Consider the following 23851-nt stretch of genomic DNA (forward strand, 5'->3'; position numbering starts at 1 on the left):
CTAAGTAGCATCCTTGAGGTGCACCAGTTTTGATTGTCAGCGAGGAGATATTATTTCTGATCTACAATGATGTAGTCTCCTGATGAGGGAGGCACAAAAGTCCAGGTTTTGGAGATGTTGATTAATACTGAGAGTATGATAGTGTTGAATCAATAAATGGCAGCCTGGTACAGGTATTGCTATTGTCCAGGTGATCCTAGGCTGAGTGGAGAGTCAGTGAGATTGTATCCATCGTAGACCTATTATGGTGAGATGCAAATTGCAGAGGGTCATGTCTTTGTTTACGCAGCAGTTGATTTGGGCCATGACCAACCTCTCAAAGCACTTCATCACAGTAGATATGAGTGCAACTGGTTGATAGTCATTGAGGCAGCTCACCCTGTTCTTTATGACCACTGATATGATTGTGCCATTTTGAAGTGGGTGGGGAACCTCCAGCTGCAGCAGTGAGAGATTAAAGATGTCCTTGAACACTCCCACCAGCTGTTGGTACAGGTTTTCAGTGCCATACCAGGTACACCATCAGGACCTGATGCCTTGCAAGGGTTCACCCTTGAAGATGTTCTGACATTGGACTCTGAGACAGAGATGACAGAGTCACCAGATGTTGCAGGGGTTCACACAGGAGTAGTTTTATTCTCCTTTTCAAAGCATGCATAAAAAGCATTTAGCTCATCTGGGAGAGAAGCACCACAGACATTCATGATGTCCGATTTCACCCTATAGGAAGTAATGACCTGCAAACCCTGGCAGAGCTCACTTAATTCCAATTCTGTCTTCAATTGGAATTGATTTTCCCTATTAAAATAACCTTCCATAGATGTACCTGGACCTTGTATATTTCTGGATCACTGGTCTTGAAAGGACAGATCCGGCCCTCAGCAGAATACAAATCTGCAGAATCATCTACAGCTTTTGGTTTGGGTCTGTCCAGCATGTTGTCAAGGGCACATACTCATCCACATTGGTCTTGATGAAATCGATGTCAGCTGTGGCATATTCATTCAGATCTAAAGATGAGTCCCTGAATATTGCCCACTCCACCAGTTCCACCTCCCTTGTCCATACCTTCTTGGTCCTCATCACTGGGGCTGCAGTCTTCAGTCTCTGCCTATATGCTGGGAGTAGAAGTACATACAGGTGATTGCACTTTCCAAAGCGTGAGTGTGGAATGGCTAGGTAAGCATTCTTAATGGTGATGTAACAGTGGTCAAGTGTGTTAAATCCTCTGGTTCCACAAGTAACATGTTGTTGGTATCTGTTCAGAGACTTCTTCAAGCTGACCTGGTTGAAACCCCCACAATGATAGGGAAGGCATCAGGGTGCGCTGTTTTGTGACTGCTAATCATGGTACTCAGCTCCTCCAGTGCCTGTCTGACATTGGCCTGAAGTTGAATGTAAATCGCTACCAGGATGACGGTGGAAAATTCCCTTGGCACATAAAATGGACAACATTTGACCACTAGACATTCCAGCTTAGATGAGCAGACTGAGACAGAACCATCATGTCTGTGCATCACAATGAGTTAATAATGAAGCAGACAACCCCTCCTCTACCTTTAAAAGACTCAACTGTTCTGAATTTACAGAGAATGATGAAGCCATCCAGATGCAACGCTGTGCCCAAAGCAGCAGGGATACATCCTGTTTCCATGAAACAAAGTACACAGCAGTCCCTCTGGGACTGCAATCTTGCTCTGAGGTCTTCAATTTTATTTTCCAGAAACTATACATGCACCAGTAGAATAGTCAGGAGTGGGATTCTAAGGCCTCTGCATTTCAATTGTACCTGTAGCCCAGCGAGCCTTCCCTTCTTCCCTTTTCATAAGGGGAGCTGCACTCACAACCTGAGTCTTCCGTCTGGGATATTGAGTCTTTTGTCATCCTTTGCTGCTCTAGAGAAAACAACTCAAATTTGTCCAACCTCCCATTACAGCAGACACTTTCTAATCCAGACAGCATCCTGGTAAACTCTTCTGTACCCTCCCCAAAGCTTCAATATCCTGCCTATAATGGGGCAACTGGAGCTGTATGCTATACTCCAGATGGGGCCTAACTAGAATTTTATAAAACTGCAACTTTATTCCTGACTTTTGAACTCAGTGCCTCAACTAATAAAGGCAAGCATTCCATATGCCTTCTGGGCCACCCTATCCCAATCAACCTGCGTAGCTGCTTTCCAGGAGCTATGAACGAAGACTCCAAGATCCCTCTGCTTATCAACACTGTTAACCGTCTTGCAATGTATGACAATGGTGTACTGTCTCTTCACATTTGATTTACCAAGGTGCAACACTTTACATTTGTCTGGGTTAAACTCCATCTGCCATTTCTTCACCCATTTCTGCAATTAATCCATATCCTGCTGTATTCTTCTCTAGACTTCCACACTATCCACAACACACAACAAACTTCATATAATCTGTAAACTTACTAACATACTATCTACATTGTCATTCAGGTCAATTATATACATCACATAAAGCAGAGCTCCCCGTATGGATACAAGTGGAACTCCACTAATCACACACCTCCAGCTAGAATATCCTATCGACCATTACTTTCTGTCCTGTATGGGCAAGCCAGTTCTGAATCAAACCAGTCAATTCACCATGATTCCTGTGCATCTTAATCTTCTGGATGAGTCTCCCATGTGGGACCTTGTCAAACATCTTATTAAATCCACGAAGACAACATCCACAACTCTACTTCCATCAATCATCCTCAGCACCTCATCAAAAAACTCAGTCAAGTTAGTAAGACACAGCTTACCTCACACAAAGCTATGCTGGCTCTCCCTAATTAGGCCATGGCTTTCCAAATGCTCATAAATCCTCTTCCTAGCAATACTTTCCAGTAACTTTCCTACCACTGACATGAGAATCAGTGATCTATAGTTTCCAAGATTATCTCTGGTTCTTTTCTTGAATAATGGAACAACATTAGCTACTCTCCAGTCTTTTGGGACCTCGCCTGTGGCTAGAGAGGACACAAAAATATTGGTAAAAGCACCAGCAAACTTATCTCTTTCCTCTCTCAATAATCTGGGGTATATCCCCATCAGGCTATGGGGACTTACCCACCGTAATGCTCCTAAAGACACCCGGCACAGTTGTTTCCAATTACCTGCCCTAGTTCCTGTCCAATGCTTTTGTAATTTGCCCTACTCCAAATTAATATTCTCCCACAAGGTGTATGCTGTCTGTATCCTTATCTATAGCTATCTTAAAACTTAAGGAGTTTGGTTCACTGTTCCCTAACTGTTCACCCACTGAAAGTTCAATCATCTGGCCAGGCTTATTAACCAAATGACGGGTCCATTACAACCTCTCCTCTTGTTGGACTATCTACATACTAATTTAAGAAACCCTCCTGGATGCATGTAACACATTCCACCCTATCTAAGTCAATTGCACTAAGAAAGTTCCAGTTTATATTTGGGAAGTTGAAGTCTCCCATGACAGCAACTCTAGTGTTACTCACAATTTTCTTGAATCTGCCTACATATCTGTCCTTCAGTGTTCTGGTGTCTTTTAGTAGCTCTGTAGTACAATCCTGTCTGTGATTGCACTCCTCCTATTTTTGAATTATGTCGATATAGATTCAGTGAACAAACCTCCATAATGTCACCTCTGATACTTTCCACCCTCACTCATCCCACCATAGTCATTGCATCCTTTTTAGTTTTGAGTTCTATCCAAATAGACTCAGTGGATGAGCCCTCTGAGTGATACTCCCCACTCTCATTCATTCAGTACAATTCATCACAGTGATTGCATGCTTTCTAGTCATGAGTTCTATCCACATAGACTCTGGATGAGCCCTCTGAGTGTGGCTGTGATGTTGGTTGTCTCTGATTAGTTGTGCAATTCCTACCACCTCCCTATTGTTTAATCTCCCTCTCTATCTTTTCTAAAACATCAAAATGCTGGGCCATTCAGCACCCATTCCCATCCCTCTCTCAACCAAGTCTTCGTACTGGCCACATCATAGTTCCATGTACTGATCCACATTCTAAGTTCAACACATTACCCATAATAAGGTTCGTCCATCATCATCAATGAAGACCTCGACACCATTAGTACTTTTTACGAGGTCAAGTTGCTAGCTTGACATTCAACCCAGCACGGATGGAAAGCGTGCCCAGGAGTGGCCCAACTGGATTCAAACTTGGGAACCTTCACTCCAGAGTCCGGCACTGATGTCACTATGCCACCAGCCAGCTTCTTATGGTGCCGAGACTAGCGCGTGATTTGGATTTAAGTGAGGGAGAGTTGCGCAGCGTCAGCCTCACTCTCTCTTCCCAATTCCCATCTGGATCCAGTGGCAAGACAGAGTCGAGACGGCTGGAGATGGGACTAGGCGCAGTGGATGACCAGGACATCTTTTGTGTCTTGTGTGCGCTACGCATTCCACGATGCTTGCAGAGACCGCCTTCTTGACCGTTGGACCCTCCATTGGTCTGGTCCGCTCAATCCACCGGAGTCTGCCTTCACATGCATGAATAGACCTTTATCCATAAAATGCCAGCAATAAAGTATATGCACTTCAAACTGTCCATCCCAATATATCTATACTTTGCTCATGCCTGTTTTTATTGGCCCTGACTTCAACCTTGCTCTGTATCCTTTCACTTCTGAACTGATGCTCTAGTTCCTACTCCCTTGATATACTAGGATATTGTAACTGAAAAAAGTGAAGTGTCTGTGGGAAAAATTATCTATGGTTTGGAACGAGAATTTTTTTTTTGTGCTGCACATGTGGGACTTTGGTGTGAATCTGAGATGGGAAAGCTCAATTTTAATGGTGAGTGTCTGAAATGGACAGGTTGCTTGGTGCTTCAACTATTTAAGAATAAAGTTCTTCTGCTGTTTTCAGAAATTGTTATACTAATCAGGACCAGACTTGTGTAGTTACATATGCCTTCATTTGCGATGAAAAATACTTGCTTAGATTTTTGTTTCTGAGTATGTTAAGATGGCTTCAGTGTTAACAGAAGTTGCAGTTACAATACAGATACAGGGTTAATGGCAGATTCTTGGTAGTATCAAGGAATAGAAGGATCTTGGGGTCCACATCCATAGATCCCTCAAAGTCGCTGCACATGTTGATAGGATTGTTAAGAAGGCATAAGGCTTTAGTACCTGTTGACTCTTGAGTTCAATTTCCTGTACAATGTTGCAGCTCTATAAATTCTGGTTAGACTACACTTGGAATACTGTGTTCATTTCTGGTTGCATCATTACTGGAAGCATGTAGCAGCTTTTCAGAGGATTCAGAGAGGATGTACCAGGATACTGCCTGGACCAGAGGGTATTTCTTATAAGATAGGTTGAGTGAGCAAGTGCTTTTCTCTTTGGAGCGAAGGAGAATGACAGGTGAATTGACAGAGATGTACAAGATGATAAGAGACATAGACAGAGTGGACAACCAGCGACTTTTTCCCAAGCAAAAATGACTAATAGAAGGGGGGATAGCTGTAAGGTGATTGAAGGAATGTATAGGGGTGGGGGATGTCAGAGTTAAGTTCTTTGCATACAGTGAGTACTGGTTGTGTAGAACGTCCTGCCAGGGTTGGTGGTAGAGGCAGATAGATAGGGACATTTAAGAAATTCTTAAATAGGCATATGGATAATTGAAACATGAAGGGTTATGCAGGACAGAAAGGTTAAATTGATCTTAGAGAAGGTCAACAGATTGGCATAACGTCTTGGGCTGAAGCGCCTGTATTGTGCCGTAATGTTCAATTTCTCTATAAAATAGATGGTCAAGGATTGGATTTGATAAAGATGTTAAAATCAAAAGTGTTCACATGATTTAAAAAGGTAAAAGGTTAACACAAAAAAGTGTATTATATGCAATGGATTGTTAGACTGGCTCATGGGATGGGAGATATAAATTCAATGACATTTAAGTGGGAACTGACATATCAAGGATATCCTGTGTGAAAGAATATTTGGAGCGATTTGCTCTTTGAAGTGGTGATGAGCCAGCTTTCTGGAGCAAGATAGGACATCTGTTTAAGAGATCCTGCAATTACCAATTCATGGTCAACATCAGTAAAATTAAAGAGCTGAAAGATGACTTTGAGGAAGAGAAAGGATTGCAAACATGTGTTAATCTGCATTGTAGAATCATTGGGAGAGAGAGTCAGCAGCTTTAAATTCCTTGGTGTTAACATATCAGATGACCTGCCCCAGGTCTAGCACATAGACGCAATCATAATGAAAACATGTCTACCTCTTTACCTTCTTCGAAGGCTAAGGAGATTCAGCTTGTTACAGAACACTCAAATAAACTTCTACAGATGTACTTTTGAAAGTATCCTGACTTAAATGTGCATGAATCTAAGAAGCTGCAGAGAGTAGTGAACTTTGCCCGATACATCACAGGAACATCCCTCCCCACTATCAGTAAAAGGCAGCATCCATCATCAAAGATCCCCACTATCTGGGCCATGGCATCGTTTTTACAGCTACCATCAAGCAGGACGTACAGAAGCCTGAAGCCCCATACCACCAGGTTCAAAAACATCTCCTTCCCTTCAATCATTCAGTTCTTGAAACAATCTGCAAAAAACACTAATCACATTGCTCTAATTGTTTTTGCTCTCGTTGAGTTTTCTTTGTAAAAATTGAGTATAATTTAGATTTTGTTCTTCTTGTAAATGGTGCATATGTGATGCTGTGTGCCTGTGGTGCTGCTGCAAGTAAGTTTTTCATTGCACCTGTGTATATGTGTTCTTATGCATTTGAAAATAAATCCAATTCAACTCGATTTGAACGAGCCAGCATAGGCATGATTGGCTGAATAGCCACTCACATTGTTTTGGAACTTCACAATGCACTGAAGTTAGATACACAAGCATTCATAGGCTCTTGATGGTCAAAAACTTAACAGTATATTCTAGCAAGTGTATTAGCTTTGGAGATCACACTTCAATCTTTCAAGAAGTTTTATATCTACTGCTTAACAGGTCAAAGGACTGCAAATGAAATGCCATGTTCAATATTGCAATTTATTGCAGCTTGGAAAAGAAAATCAGTAGCCATTATATTTTGGCTTTGAAAATGGTATTTTCCATATTGAGATAGTGGGCAGTAGCATCTATATAATGTAGACATATCACATTGTAAATCCATGTAGAATTTTATTTGGGCAGCAAGTTTTGCATGGAATGTAACTTGGAAAAGGTTTCAGAAAAATCCACAACTCAGCAATGCAACATTCAATTCCAAAGTCACTTTGTTAAATCATGAAGTAGGTATTCAAATGTTCAAATCAATGACCATTATTTATCTTTCCAGAGGCATCCTGTATCTCCCAAAAAATCTGAATATTCAGCTTCTAATCTATTTACCACTACTGTCCAACAGATCAATTTCACGAGATGAGATGTTAATTCGTATGTGAAGATCATTACACACAAAATGCAGGAGGGACTCAGCAGGCCAGGCAGCATCAATGGAAAAGAGTATAGCTGGCGTTTTTGGGCCGAGACCCTTCAACAGGACTGATGCAGGGTCTTGGCATGAAACCACTGTACTCTTTTCCATCGATGCTGTCTGGCCTGTTGAGTTCCTCCAGCATTTTCTGTGTGTGCTTGGATTTCCAGTATCTGCAGATTTTTTCTTATTTGTAATATCAGCGTTAATCTTGATTTGTACCAATTCAGATCTGTGTTCCCTTAAGCTATCATAAGATTAGTTTGAAGTAGTTATACTTAACATCAATTTTTTTTGTTTCACTGGAGTTTGTTGAAATGCTGCTCACAATAAGTTCTGTGCAATGTTTGTTTGTAAAACTGAAAAGTATGAGAAGTGGCATGTCAATTAGAAATTAGGAATCATTTTGTAAGTGATTTGCTCAGGGAACAAAAGTATCAAATTCAGTATTTATTGATTGGATGAGCCAATTACAAAGCACATTGACTTTATGCTATGGATAGCTTCAATAGTCGCACACACACAGTGCTTATATCGAACTATTGACTCACTAATGTCATAATGTGTAAGTCCTGCTACTTTTTCTGTTCCTGAATGACAAAATAAAAATAGTGAAACGTAGAATTGAATGGAATGACAAAAAAAAAATCATTCCATCAAGCCCATTTCTTTCAAAATCTAGCTGCAGAGCTGAAATGTTGAATTGAGCCAACCGATGAAATACTCTCAGGAAGGCATCAACTACAAGCAAACATCTGGAAGGTTGGAAGGATAATATTCTGTGAAGTTCCTTCCTATCACCAAACAAATTCAATCTGTAATCAACTCTAAATAGTTGAATTTGCCAAAAATGTTCATTCAGTGTCTCTGGAGAATCTATAGAGTGACATTTAACTTTCTAGACATGTTAAAGGCCAAAAAGTAGAATGACGAACTTTACCTGATTTGAATTAACACCATTCATTTCTTCATACTAGCATACCAATAATATACAACTGGCAAGGCGGTGCTGCAGCAGTTAATATTGCTGCTCATCTGCATGTAATTCTGACCTCTGGTGCAGTGTAGAATTTGTTCTCCCTGTGACTGTACTGGCTTCTGTCAGGTTCTCTGATTTCTTCCCATCTCCCAAAGACATGCTGGTAGGTTGATAAGTTACTATAAGCTACTTCGAATAGGTATTCAGCAAATTAACTGAAAGGGAGCTGAGGGGCATTTTGAGAGAGAATAAATTGGGGAAATTGGAAGCTAACCAGTATTTGTTGGGTCAAGTAGCCTCCTTTTTTGTAGTCGTAGGTTAAACTTCACACATAGATGCTGAACAACAGATGTAAAGAATGGGAAAATTGTCACACTGGTTCTGTAGCGCATGCTCTTCTGTGGTTTGGAGGCAACTCCGCAAACCCTAGTATTCAAGTGTACCAGTTAGTTTGTGCTCATTCTATATGGGTTCAGTGTGCCAGTAATAGTTGGGGTCATTGATTCCTGTTACACTCAAGGCCTTAATCATAGTAGACTCAGCATCACACATTTTCTTGGGCAAAAGTGTGTAATTCATTCACCAAAATGCAAGACCGGTTAGAGCTGGAGAGCAGTTGAGACAAGTTACTAGGCAGCAAGCTGGGATCATGGTTGGCGGAAAGTCATTTCCTTGCTGGAGGTATATATATTTTTTATGGTGAGTGGGTTAGGGGAAAGACCAGGTCAAACCTGGGTCAATCAGCAGGATTCTGTACATTTCTAAAGAATTTGGGCAATCAGGATCAGTAACAAACTGAGCCAAAAAAGTTGTGAACCATTTGCAGTTTGGGAGATTGGGGGCTACCCTAAAGATGAGGCATTTGGAGGTCATTGCAATTTTGAAGGTAAGACTCAAGATTGCTTGTAGATACTGTGCTGCCAGTTGGTGAAACCCATGTGAGTATCCAATGGCTTGTTTTCCAGGATAGTGTAGTCCTGATGTTTCACAGAGGGTGTTGTTGGGGAAGAACATCAATCTTGTGACATGGAAGGTCCTCAAGGTGTCAAGAATGACCGTTGACAGGAAACGCCTTGTCAAAATTATGGAGTAACGTGAAATGAGCAGGAAATAGTCAAGATCATGTTTAATTCTGGAAACTCAAAAGCATTTCAACTCATAATAGTGAAGGAAAAGCATTAAGCTATTGAACTCCCAAGCACTTGTTGTGGAGACTAAACGGCAACAACCCTAGCTAAGGAGCTTGTCAGTAATACTGTTCCTGAGTTGCAAAGTATTAGCTTATTAGACATCAGAATTCCTCACGTTAAGCTTTTATCAGAGAAAAAAATTGAAAATTTTCAGGTAAATTTATCAATAAGATTTAATTATTTTTTCCACCAACTTACTTTGAACCCCGAGGTCTAGTTTAAGCTGCTATTCACAGATGAGTTATCTCTTTGAAACCAAATTATCTGTACCTGTTGTAATTCAAAGTCTGATTCTTCTATTCTCTCATACATCCTATTTCTGTTAAGCATTGTTGCAGTCACAATAAATTATACTGACCCTCTGTCATATTTCCAGCCAGCAATACTGGAACACAATATTTTGCGTAATTACTGATTACCTGCCACTCCAAAGGGCCGTCTTAACCCTTGGGTGCATTTCTTCTGGGTTGTTTCTTTCAGATCCATCTTCCCAACTCGAACTATCTGGCAAATCAGATAAATTTTTTCCCGATTCAAATCCTTGTTTCCAAGATCCTACAGAAATAATTTGAAGAACATTGATCTGAAATTATGTTTTGACATTTACACACTGGAATTAAATAAAATGAAGCATGATTATTTCCAACTAAATACAATAATGTTTAAGAGCATCATTTTCGCAGGAATGGTAGGTGTCATCTCGACTGCCATGAAGCTGTACTTGCTCACCAGTGCATAGTTATTTTTGGGTTCTGTTAGGAATGACTATTTAGGATGGTGCAAATTAAGAAGTTTGCTTTCTCTTGGATGTTATTGAACATCTTGAAAGTGCAGTTGAACCCATAATTATACAGTTAACACTGGGCAACAATCTTCTTTAAAGTGCTGCTTCCTCAGAATGTCTTTTTTTGCTTCTGATAGACTGGTTGAAGCTGAACACAAATATAATTTCAGACTACTTGTATCACGTAGGAATTTGGAGAATCAAGAAAATAAATGTTGTTGAATATAATTGCATAACAGGAATTGAAGGAATATCTAACTAAGGGCTTTGCAATATCTAACTAAGCTAACAATGTTTTGCCGATAATTTTCATTTGTACTCCGTGTCTGAGGCTTCTCGCTTAAGTGTCCAACAATAATCAGCCAGCACTGATGGATTCTAGTTGCCATAATATCATTTCTCCATGACCACAATGTCCTGGTGAAAACTCTCACTATGTTTGTCACTGACAGTGCCAAGATTTGCAGCAAAGAAATCTAAGTTGGAATGCAGGAGGTTAATTTTTAGTGATATGTTGAACATCACAGTTTTTGTATATTTGAAGCATGTTGTCAACCAACTGCACATAGTTTGGTGATCTGTAGTTCCCAAGAAAAATTACAACAACACCCTTAAATTCCTTCCGTGATTTTCTCCAGTCCCACTAGAAGTTCTTGGAATTGTCTGTCATTGATGACCTGTTTGATTTGTGGACCAACAAAAATGTCTTCCTTAATCTTGGTATCAATTATTCTGACTTGAATTATGAATTGAAATAACAAATACAGGTGATTAAAAAAGTGGTGTGTAATAGGGAAGTTTCCTGGTGATTTTTATGATCAGAAGCCCAAAATCCAGAGGAAACGCACAAAAGTATTCTAGAAGTAAAACCTTTGTTGTTCAGTGTAATTATATAATATTTCACCTCATTTGAGCCTTGTTGCAGTGATAGTCCAAACATAGAATGTAGAAGATAGATCAGTGCAGCACTGGACATGTCATTCCGTCCATGATGTGCTGAATTTGCTGTCAATTTATACTAAATGTTCTCCTCTTGTATTTAATCTTTATGGCTCATTTCCTTTCATACACATATGCCTCTCAAAAATCTTCTTAACTCCACCTAACTATTTCCACTACTACCCTGGTAACCTGTTCCAGGCACCTAACACTTCCTGGCTAAATAACATGTCCCTCTCATTGCCTTTAGACTTACCTCCTCTTATCTTAAAAAGTGTTTACATTTTTGCTCTAGGGAAAACAATTCTGAATGTCTATCCTACCTATCCCTCTCATAAGTTTAAAAAACCCTATCCGTTCTCCCCCTTAGCCTCCAATATTCTAGGGAAAACAAGTGAAGTCTGTCCAATCTTTTCTGATACCTCACTCTCTAATCCAGGCAACATCCTGATAAACCTCTTCTGCACCCTTTCCACAGTCTCCACATCCTTCCTATACTGCGGCAAACAAAACTGATCACAACACTCCAAGTACTATCTGATTAAAGTTTTATATAGCTGACTTCCTTATTCTTATACTCAGCACATATAACAATGAAACCAAGCATGCCATACACCTTCTTTATCACCTTATCCAATTACAAAGCCACTTGCAGTGAACTATGGACCCAGAACCCAAGAACCTTCTGTATCACAATGTTGTTAAAGGATCTTGGCCACAATAGGTCTACAGCAGATGCAATCTCACTGGCTCTCCACTTGACCCTGGATCATCTGGGCAATAACAATACCTACGTCAAGCTGCTATTTATTAATTACAGCTCAGCATTCAGCACCATTATATCATCAGTACTAATCAACAGGCTCTAAAATGTAGCCCTCTGCATCTCCTGATGTAATTAGAACCTTGACTTCCTCATAGGGAGACCACAGTTAGTGCGGATCAGAAATAACTTCTTCCCACTGACAACTAGCACCAGCGCACCTCAAGGATGCATGCTTTGCTCCCTGCTCTCTACACCCACAACTGTGTCACTAGGCACAGCTCAAACACATCTAAAAAATTGCTAATGACACAACAACTACTGTTGGCAGAATTTCATTTGGTGAGGAGTGAGACAGATCAGCTGATACAGTGGTGTCACAACAACAAACTTGCACTCAATGTCAGTAAGACCAAGAAATTAATTGAGGACTTCAGGAAGGGGAAGTTGAAGGAACACACACCAGTCCTTACTAAGGGATCAGCAGTGGAAAGAATGAGCAGTTTCAGGATTCTGGATGTCAACACCTCTGAAGATCTATCTCAACATATTGATGCAAAATTAAAGAAGTCACAATCATGGCTATATTCCATTAGGAGTTTGAGAGGACTGGGTATGTCATCAAAGACACTCGCAAATTTCTACAGATGTATCATGGAAAGCATTCTAATTTGGCATGGAAGGGCCACTGCACAGGATCAGAAATTCTACAGGAACTTGCGAACTCAGTCAGATCCAGCATGGGAACTAACCACCCCAGCATCAAAGGCATCTTCAAAAGGTGATGCCTGATAAAAATGCCATCCATCATTAAAGACCCTCATCACCCGGCACATGCCCTCTTCTCATTGCTACCATCAAGGAGGAGGTACAGGAGTCTGAAGACACGCAATCAACACTTTACAAACAGTTTCTTCCCCTCCACCATCAGATTTCCGAATGGGCAATGAACTCATGAACACTATATTGCTTTTTTACATTTTTCTCTCCTTTTGCACTACTTATTTAATTTAATTGATTTATTTATTTATTTGCACTACTCCCTTCTTAATCTCAAAATGTCTCCACATATTAGCATGCCCCACTCTGCTTTCACTATTATCCAAATCCTTCTCTTCAGTAAATGCTAACGCAAAGTACTCTTTTAGTACCTCAACCGCTTGCTCTGCCTCCAAGCACAGATCTCCTCCTTCATCCTTTAGTGGACACATCCTCTCCCCAGTTATTCTCTTTTTTTAATTTAAGTGTTGAAAGCCTTGGGATTCTCCTTCATCCTGAACACCAAGTCTTTCAGCCTAATTGCCTGCTTTTCTTCCCATCTTTCTGTTCTACAAGGGATTTTAGCTCTAAACCTTATGTTTACTTTCTTTTTCTTCCTGACTAAATTTATTCCTTTTTCAACTATTTACTTTTTTTTATAATTGATAGATATGATGTCTTAGCACTATACTGCTATCATAAAGCAACAAAATTCATGTTATATGTCAGTGACAATAGATCTATCTAATCTTGATTCCATCCTTGTCCTTATTCCTTTCCAGAACATGTCAATCCTGAACTGAACTCAGTTGATCTTTAAACAACTCATGGACTTGTCTCACAAAAGCTGATCCCAAACAGCACCAGTTTGCTATTCTTACCCTGTTGTAATTTGCTGTTCCCCAATTTAGTCCGTTCCCCCCATGATCTGTGGTGATTATTCCAAAAATATTCAAGTATTATCAGGTCTGTTGCCTAGCCTGGCACATTTCCCAAATCCAAGTTCAATATGTTTTCTCCTCTAGTTGGACTCTTCACCTACCATTTCAAGAACTCCTCTTGGACGTATTGAAGAAATCCTACCCTATCTGGGGAGTTAATACTGGGGAAGGTAGAGTCATTCCCTATGACAATCCTGTTATTCTGCACCTTTCCATAATCTGTCCACATCTCTGTTCCTCCACCTCTTGCTGGATACTGGAGTCCTTCAGTGGAATCGCATCAGTGTAAGTGCATCTTCTTTATTTCTGAGTTGCACCCAATTTACCTCTGTGGATGAGCTCTCCAGTGTGACTTTGCTGAGCACTGCTATGGCATTCTTACTTCTCAGCAGTGCAAACCCTCAACCTCTTTTGCATTCCCCCTATCTATGTTGACTAAACCAACATGTTCGAGGAACGCTGAGTTACATGTCCTGCCTCTGATGTAACTAGGTCTCTGTAATGGCAACAACATCATAATTCCATGTACCTATCCAGGCTCTAATTCATCCTCCTTACCCATAATATTCCTATGCATTCGAATAAACACATTTAGCCCATCAGTCCCACCATGTTTATTAGCCTACTTTCCTTCCTTTCACACTTACTTGCCATACCATCTTCCTTACTCTCAACCCACCATCTGTTACCCTGCTTCCTGTGGTTTCCATACCTCACCACTACAGTTTAAACCATTCTGAGTAGCACTAGCAAACGTGGTGAAGATATTGGTTCCACTCCAGTTCAGAAGCAAACAATCTTGTTTCTACAGATCTCACCTGCCATGGAAGAGAGCCCAATGTTTCATTAATCTGAAGCCCTCCATCCTGTACTAAATCCTTTGCATTATATATTCTGTCTCGCACCTCACTAGCACATGGCATGGGTAGGAATCCTACAATTACAACCCTGAAAGTCCTGCTTTTTAACTTTCTGCCCAGTTCCCTAAAAATCCATTTGAAGGAGCTCATCCCTGCTCTTGCCTAAGTCATTGATACCTTTACGGCACATCCTCCGGCTGCTCACCCTCCCCTCTCTGAATCTCCTATACCCACTGAGAGACATTCTTGAAGTGGTACAGGACGTTCTGAGAATGGAGGATGGGCAGCCCGAGGCAGAGCCAACATGGGCAAAAGAACTTAATAACAAAGGTGAAGTAATAACGACTGTTCTTTGAATTAACTCTGAAACTAATTCGAAGGGTGAGAGCTGCATCGTTGCAGGGCAGGTCGCAATTATGGATGGAAACGGACAGTCAGCAATTCAGATCAAGATGCTTCAGGAGTGGAAAGAAAGAGGGGAGAGGGGTATGAGAAGATGTGGAGAAGGGGAGGAACAAGAGCTGGCAGGTGATAGGTGGATGCAGGTGAGGGACATGATGGGTAGGTTAGAGAGAGGTAAAAGTGGAAATGATTTGAGAATCTGGGAGGTGATAAGTGGAATTGACAACGGGCTGAAGAAGATGCAGTCTGAGAGGAGACATCAGCGGAACATGGAGTAAAGGGAAGAAAGTTGCTCCACCTTTCCCCCACCATTCCCTACCTTCTCTTGATCGCCACACCCCCTCTTTTTTTCATTTCTGATGATGGATTTTGTTCTGAAATAGCAGCTATACATTTCCTTCCATAGCTACTGCCTGACCCTCTGAGTTCCTCCAGGTGTTTGAGTATTATTCCAGATTTGCTGCATTTAAAATGTCTTGTGTCATTGTTTCTAATCTGTCATGATTCTGAGACTGACGGGAGCCCTCTATTTATTTACCACCCCTGACCATCACAAGACCATCCTACCAAGACCATAGCATCCATCAAAGCATGGCATTCCATCTCAGCCAGCTTCCAAGGAGATCAATGGATGGTAAGTAGAAGCAGGAACCACTCTCTTGCTTCTTGGGCCAGTTCATTGAAGTTGATTTTGGTATTCAAACTATTGTCACTCATCTTATCATAGACAGGAAATTAACATTAATTCCCTTCACCAATGGCACATAGTGACTGCTCTGTGTTCTAGCTGCAAAATCCACTGCAGTTACTGAGCAAGATTACTACTATAGCACCCTCCAAATCTGTGTTTTCTGCTACTCAGCTCTGCAGATGCTCAGGAACACCACCGCCCACAGGTTAGCATGATCTGAGGGCAAAGTGCTTCACTGGCCTTTTACTGATGTTCGGAGTACATTTTGCAGGAGCAACATAGGAAAACTGAGAGTGGTTCAGTAAGGTGGCTCACCACCATCTTTTCTAGTGCATTTAGAGATGGGTCATAAACGTTAACATTATGAGCAATGCTTATCCAGAAATGAATGTAAGAATATATCTCTATATTTGATAAGTTGGTATCATATCAAATGGCATGTTTATTCAAAGCCAGAAGACAAAGCTTCTAAATATCCATCATTTCACCCATTATTTTATTCCTTGGCTTTTCAGTTGAAAATGATGAGACTCTCCTTAAAGAAAAACAATATTGGTCCAAGATACATTTTAATACTTACAGTGAACACCACTTTGAGATTGTTCAACATGTCGATTTCTTTTGGAAGTCCTGTACTGCCCCATCGCACTAAATAATTTTCACTGGAAGGTAGGGAGAATTGAAACAGCCAAGTTAGTAAAGCTTAGGTTCTGAGGATGATGTATGCGTTGTACTTCAGCGGCCTTTTGCCGGCATCAAGAAATGGGCTGGTTGCACACTTCCTGCCACCTGATAACTGTACACATGCCTGTCAATGAATGATTATTGTTAATGTGCTGATTACTGTTGATATGCTGACACTGGAGAAGGTTCAAAGCTTCAAAGGAGATTCCCAAAAATGATTCCAGGATTGAATCGTTTGTCATCTAAGAGCTTTTGATGGCTCTGGACCTGTATTCACTGGAATTCAGAAGAATAAGGTGTTACCTATTTGAAACCTATTAAATGTTGAAAGACCTTGATACAGTGGATGTGGAGAGGTTGTTTCCTATGGTGGGATAGTCTCGGACTAGAGGACACTGCATCAGAATAGAGGGTGCTCATTTAGAATGGCGATGAGGAGGGATTTCTTCAGCCAGAGAATGGTGAATCTGTGAAATTCATTGCCACAGGCAGATGTGAAGACCAGGTCTTTACATGTCTTTAAGACAGAGGTTGATAGATTCTTGATTGGTCAGGGCATAAAGAGATATGGGGAGAAGGCAGGAGATTTGAGCTAAGAGGGAAAATGGATTTGCCCTGATGAAATGACAAAGCAACCTCAATGTTTGAAATTGTCTAATTCTGCTCCTATATCTTATAGTCTTATGATCTTTTGGTTAATATGTTTCTCAAAGTGATAAGCAAGTGACACACAATTAAAATAATCCCCTCTTACTGCCCTGCTAATGTTCACACAGTTTAGAAAAATACAAACCTCTCCATTCTTACACTCATCACTAATGACTCTAATGTGGGCCCCATTCTAATGTTTTGGTTTTCTCTTTGAATTGTCCCTATCCCCTTATCCCCCAAGTCACCAGCAGCCCAGTAAAGAGACACACTACTGGAACCACAAGGCAGCTTCATTAGAAAGGAAGGATTGATGTGATTGCACTGGAGGGAGTGCAGATGAGATTCACCAGGATGCTGCATGGATTGGAGGACTTTATTTTGGAGAGAGTCTGAGTAGTTTATCTTGTTTTCCCTGGAGGGATGGAGGCTGAGGATGACCTATTGAAGGTAGGTGCAAATTATGTACCCTATAGATAGGATAGATTGTCAAAATCTTTATCCCATGATATGGCTATTAAAGCAAGAGGACATGGGTTGAGCTTAGAGGAAGGCGATATGAGGTGTAGGTACTTTTCCCAGAGAGTGGTTGGTATCTGGAAAGCACTGCCAAAGGAGGTGATGGAAACAGATACGATCACTATGTTAAAAAGGAATTTAGACAGACACTTAATTTCAAGGCATAGCAAGTTACAATCCTAATATGGGCAAGTGGGATTGGAGGAGATAGATAAATAGTTAGCATAGATATGGTGGGACAAAAAGCTCATTTCTGTGCTGTATAACTCTGTAATTCTAAGAAGCACATGGACCTAGAGAAGACATTCTAAGAGTATAGGCTGAAATGTTATCCTCTCAGTGAATGATAGGGCATTGATGTGTGTGGTAGAACAATGGGATCTGGAAATACAGATCCATAACACCTTGGAAGTGGCATCACAGGTAGGGATAGGGCTGTAAAGAGAGCTTTGGGAACTTTGGTCTCCATGCATTGTCACACTGAGTACAAGAGTTGGGATGTTATGTTGAATCTCTGGTTACATACCACAACAGAGATATCAGAGAGCTTGAAAGAGCGGAAAGAAAACTTACAAGGTAATTTCTGAGACCTGAGGGACTGAGTTAAAGGGAAAGGTGGAATAGTTTGGGACATTATTCAGCGAAGTGCAGAAGAATGAGGGGTGAGGACAGAAGCATACAAAATAATGTGGGCTACAGATAGGGTGAATACATGCAGGCCTTTTCCCCTGAGGTTGTGTGAGATTAGAATCAGGGTGAAAAATTAAATATTTAAGTGGAAACTGAAGGAAAACCTTTTCAATCAGAGGGTGGCACAAGTGGGGAAGTAATTGATGCGGGTTCAGTTGTAACATTGAAAAGAAGTTTACATAGGTATATGGATGGGAGGGTTATGATCCAGATTCAGGTAGGTGAGCCATGGGACCTGTTTCTTTGCTGTTGTGCTCTATGACTCTGTGTCTCAGCACTCATTAGCATTAAGTTATTGTACTTGGTAAATTATCTAAAGAATTTTATTCAATTAAATTCGGAAAGTAAGCAGTTTACCACTAGCTGTGTGACTAAGAATAGAATGAGCTATTGGTGGCCAAAGCAAAGCTCCTTTTGGGTTGTTTGTAGACTCACCTGATAATTGACTGTTTTTGTGGATCATACAAAGCCATGAAGAGTTCAGAGTCCTCTCCTATTCGACACACAAAATTTCGTACAAACACATACAGGCCGTGAGTTGGGGATGATGCCATACGGGCAAAGGTGCAGCTGTCAGCTTGGTTCTGGGACTGTGGAAACAAGGATAGGAAATGAGTTATTTTTACTTTGAATCTTCCTTTTGGATTTACATAAGACTGAGAAAGCAGTCAGATCTAGGATCCTGACTCCTTAAATGGTCTCTCAAAAGTTTACATGCTGTGGTTGAGTTGATTCCCACTCCACTCCTCTCTTCCTAACACTTGCTCTTTCACAGAAGTATTGAACCTCCACCACTCCCAACCAAAGTGGTTCTTGTTCCAAAGCCAAAAACAAACTGCTGGTGAAACTCAGCAGTCAGGCATCATCGATAAAGACAAAGGGAGAGTAGACTATCACTTTGCCTGCACAGATACTGCCTAATCTACTTCTTTTTTCAACAGCTTTTTTTTTATACTTGATACTAACATCTGCAGCCCCTTGTGTCCCCAGTTATTGTTTCATTCTTGACATTTATCTTCAACTGATTGTCATCCTCCCAATTCCTCACAAACAGACAGTTTCTTCTTCCACTGCTCTGCAAGATCCTAAATCTCAGAGCTTTGTTTTCCAGAAGCTCAGCAGAGGTTTTAATGTAATTGTTTGGCAGAACATGAAGTACTGAATGACTCTGCAAATCCCTGTTATGTTATGAATGTTCCTCCATGTGCTTTGTGGACCCTGGTTTGGTGGCATAATGAAGAGGACCGTACAACGTTTCATTGACCACAGCTCTCACATAGATATTGAATTGTGGATACTGCTCTCAAATCTTTGGACCAGGAATTGAATTCAGAGTCTATGATATAGCTACAAGAGCAGTTCCCAGTTCTAAAGCTGGAGGTTAGATGTGTAATGTTACACACTCCTAGCATTAGTGGGAAGACAGCCGCTGGATTAAAGAAAATTTCATCAATAGCTTAGAGAAAAATAAATAGATCTTCATTAAGGTTCTGCAAGCAATTGTACCTGCATTTCCCAATCTGCTCCCTTAAAGGAAACATATCTAAAGTCTACTGGGAACAGTTGGAATTAATTCTTGTCACACGGCTCTGTTGCTATGGTTAGTGACCAGGAGTACTCTCCTATGCACCTTCTAATGAGCTCAGGTACAGGACCAATTTATATAACTGATGTGAGAAAGAGAGCCAAGCTGAAACTTCAGCAAACTAATGAAGTGTGATTGTTAAATTGCATGAGGAGCAAAAAGCCAGTGCAAAAGGAAAGTTTGTGTCTGTCTCAAGATTTTACTGTGTTATAAAGAGCAATGGTTCTCAACATGGGTCATGTGGGCCCCCAAGTGGGCGATGCAGCAAAATTAAAATAAAGAACTGAACATGTGTAATTTAATTGGAACCCTGAATGAAATGAAAGGGAAAATATGACAGATGATGCAAATGAGGCAGCAAAACAGCTGTAGTAAATCTGTGTACGGGATGCAACATGTCAATTTTTATCTCTCCTCCTGCTTCACCATGCGCAAATCGGCATCCACACCCACCCCCAAATCACAAACTGCAGATTGGGTGGGGCTGGCTGCAGCAGGAGGATACAATTGCAAGATGACGATGGTGATATATCTTGATCACTTGAAACAATTGCACAGTGATATGGAACTTTGGTTTAGAGACCTGTTGGAGATCCATATCCCAGACTGGGTGGTGGATCCATTTGGGATGAATGTGAATGATGTTGACATATTGCAAGAATTTCTTATTGAGTAGCAGAGTGATAGAACAGTTCAAGCAAAACCCAAACACAGCAAACGAAACTTCTGATAACTAGTGATATTCAAAATAAGTGTCCACAGCTCCTAGAGAAGCAAAGTTGTTATTAATTGGATTTCCCCTCTCTTATCCAGTTGAATATGGTTTTAGTCAAGGTCTTCACCTGCTATCAAAAGCTCATAACTGTCTTGATGTTGTTAAAAGAGGTGATCTTCGATTATCTTTACCAAGTTGCAACCAGATATTCAAAAACGCGCTAGTTTGCATCACTCACAAGGATCTCATTAAATACCCAAGGTAACAATATTAACCATTTTTTCATGCAACACACATAAAAGTTGCTGGTGAACGCAGCAGGCCAGGCAGCATCTCTAGGAAGAGGTGCAGTTGACGTTTCAGGCCGAGACCCTTCGTCAGGACTAACTGAAGGAAGAGTGAGTAAGGGAGTAATCGAAGGGTCTCGGTCTGAAACGTCGACTGCACCTCTTCCTAGAGATGCTGCCTGGCCTGCTGCGTTCACCAGCAACTTTTATGTGTGTTGCTTGAATTTCCAGCATCTGCAGAATTCCTGTTGTAAGCATTTTTTCATTGCTGGTTGGAAGACTAGTATATATATTATTCAGAAATGTATTTTTCATATACACCTGTAACATTACATTTAACATATAATAATGCATATAAACCTTTCAATAATACCTATAGCCTCCATTAGTTGCTAAAATTATTTTTGGTCTACTTTAAATATTAACTGTATAATAGAATAAATAGTACAGTTGACAAAAAAAAACTTTAGCAACTAATGGAGAGTATAGAGCATGGGGTCTGCAGAGGTAAATGAAAATTACAAGTGGGTCACGAGCAGAGAAAGGTTGAGAGCCACTGATAAGAATATAATATTTGCAACTTAATCTCCAGTATTTCAGTTTTCTTTGGTCTCTGGAAGAATTAGGCTATAAACATTAACAGATTCTAACAAATGTATTGTAACAAAATTGAAAGCTTATCTGTAAGGCCATGAACTACTTATGGGAGCGCTGTTACTCCTTCTCTCTAGTGAGACAATTCAATGGCGGGGTAACCCAGAACACTGTTGTGTTTCATTTACAGAAGATTCTTTACACATCGCCCGGAGATAGATGTGGTAGTCTATGCAAACACCAACAGAGTTTCCATAGACTATCATGTTTACCCAGACTTGGACCTCACATCAGCCAGAGAAAATTACTAATACCATTTCTTCCTTTATCCGTTCAGTGATTTGCTTCGTGGCCTGCTCATGGGCATGGAATAAGCTGATGACACTTGTCTTGTCTTGGTCCATAATATTGCCGTTCTCATCTCTGACCACAAGGTCAAGTTCAAGTATCCTGCACAGATAATAAGTAATTGTTAAAGTGTAGAAGGCCATGGATCAAATGCCAGTAAATGAGAGTAGTATAGTTGAGTACAATGGTTGACACAGACTCAGTGGCCTGTTTCTGTTCTAGGTAAAGTTATGTTATTCATACGACAGAAAGTAAGTCCATGTCTTTTCTTTCATTCTACTGTTTTACAGACTTCTTTTATTGAGGGTGTCAAACAAGATTTCTCCCGTTTGTGTGTGGGGTGTTGTGATGAAGAGCTAAGTGGGAATTAGTAGCATGGCTTTCGGTGTGAACCAAGTGTATGCTTAACAGGTGAATTTGGACAAGGCAGGATTGTTAGTATGAAATACAACTTGAGAGGATGTTGTTTTTAGTTTCACTTGATGCTTATGTAGTTGAGATCTGAGGAAATATGGGGTATCCTTAATTTGCCACAGAAAGTGAAAAATGCCCAAGTATAAGCAAGTGACGAGAATATAGAACATAGAATGGTACAGCACAGGAACAGGCCCTTCAGTTCATGATGCTTCTGCTGAACACACGGACAAATTAAACAAAATTTCTTCTACCTGCACACAATACATATTCCTCCATTCCCTTCATTTTCATGTTTTACATAAAAGCATCTTAACCACTGCTATTGTATCTGCTTCCACCACTACTGTTGGTAGCCCATTCCAAGCACTTATCAGTAAAACAACTACTCCACTCTTCTCCTTTAAACTTGCCCTTCTCATTTTAAGTGCATTTCTTCTAGTATTTAACATTCCAACCGCACGAAAATTTTTCTGTTTACCTTACCTAAGCTTATTGGCTTTGTGGTTAAGTTTGCTGACAATACGAAGATAGGTGGAGGAGCCGGTAGAGCTGAGGAAATGGAGAGTCTGCAGAGAGACTTGGATAGATTGGAAGAATGGGCAAAGAAGTTGCAAATGAAATACAATGTTGGAAAGTGTATGGTTTTGCACTTTGGCAGAAGAAATAAACGGGCAGACTGTTATTTAAATAGGGAAAGAATTCAAAGTTCTGAGATGCAACAGGACTTGGGAGTCCTCGTACAGGATACCCTTAAGGTTAACCTCCAGGTTGAGTCAGTAGTGAAGAAGGCGAATGCAATGTTGGCATTCATTTCTAGAGGAATAGAGTATAGGAGCAGGGATGTGATGCTGAGGCTCTATAAGGCACTGGTGAGACCTCACTTGGAGTACTGTGGGCAGATTTGGTCTCCTTATTTAAGAAAGGATGTGCTGACGTTGGAGAGGGTTCAGAGAAGATTCACTAGAATGATTCCGGAAATGAGAGGGTTAACATATGAGGAATGTTTGCTCGCTCTTGGACTGTATTCCTTGGAGTTTAGAAGGATGAGGGGAGACCTCATAGAAACATTTCGAATGTTGAAGGGCAAGGACAGAGTGGATGTGGCAAAGTTGTTTCCCATGATGGGGGAGTCTAGTACGAGAGGGCATGACTTAAGGGTTGAAGGGCGCCCATTCGGAACAGAAATGCGAAGAAATTTTTTTAGTCAGAGGGTGGTGAATCTATCGAATTTGTTGCCACGATCAGCAGTGGAGGCCAAGTCATTGGATGTATTTAAGGCAGAGATTGATAGGTATCTGAGTAGCCAGGGCATCAAAGGTTATGGTGAGAAGGCGGGGGAGTGGGAATAAATAGGAGAATGGATCAGGTCATGATAAAATGGCGGAGTAGACTCGATGGGCCGAATGGCCGACTTCTGCTACTTTGTCTTATGGTTTTATGGTCTTATTAACTTCTGTTAAGTCTTCTGTCAGCTTCTGACACACCAGAGAAACAACCCAAGTTTGTCCAGTCTTTCCTTATAGCTTATACACTTTAAACTATGCAGCATCTTAGTAAATCTTTTCTGTATCATCTCTGTATCCCCTACATCTGTCCTGTAATGGGGCAACC

At 40.7% G+C, this 23851-nt stretch overlaps 1 protein-coding gene across 1 annotated transcript in view; it reads right to left on the reverse strand.

Annotated features, from left to right (window-relative positions):
* The window catches only part of LOC134349413 (dedicator of cytokinesis protein 2-like), a 732270-nt gene that overhangs the window by 597757 nt on the left and 110662 nt on the right, over window positions 1–23851 (reverse strand). Inside the window, exons 7-10 of the mRNA XM_063053680.1 lie at window positions 21790–21925; window positions 18730–18884; window positions 16334–16415; window positions 10034–10169 (exon numbers count right to left, since the gene is read on the reverse strand). Coding sequence (XP_062909750.1) covers window positions 10034–10169; window positions 16334–16415; window positions 18730–18884; window positions 21790–21925 — 509 coding nt within the window. The remainder of the gene's footprint in view (window positions 1–10033; window positions 10170–16333; window positions 16416–18729; window positions 18885–21789; window positions 21926–23851) is intronic.

Source organism: Mobula hypostoma, chromosome 7 (assembly GCF_963921235.1).
Source record: "Mobula hypostoma chromosome 7, sMobHyp1.1, whole genome shotgun sequence".
Lineage (NCBI taxonomy): Eukaryota > Metazoa > Chordata > Chondrichthyes > Myliobatiformes > Myliobatidae > Mobula > Mobula hypostoma.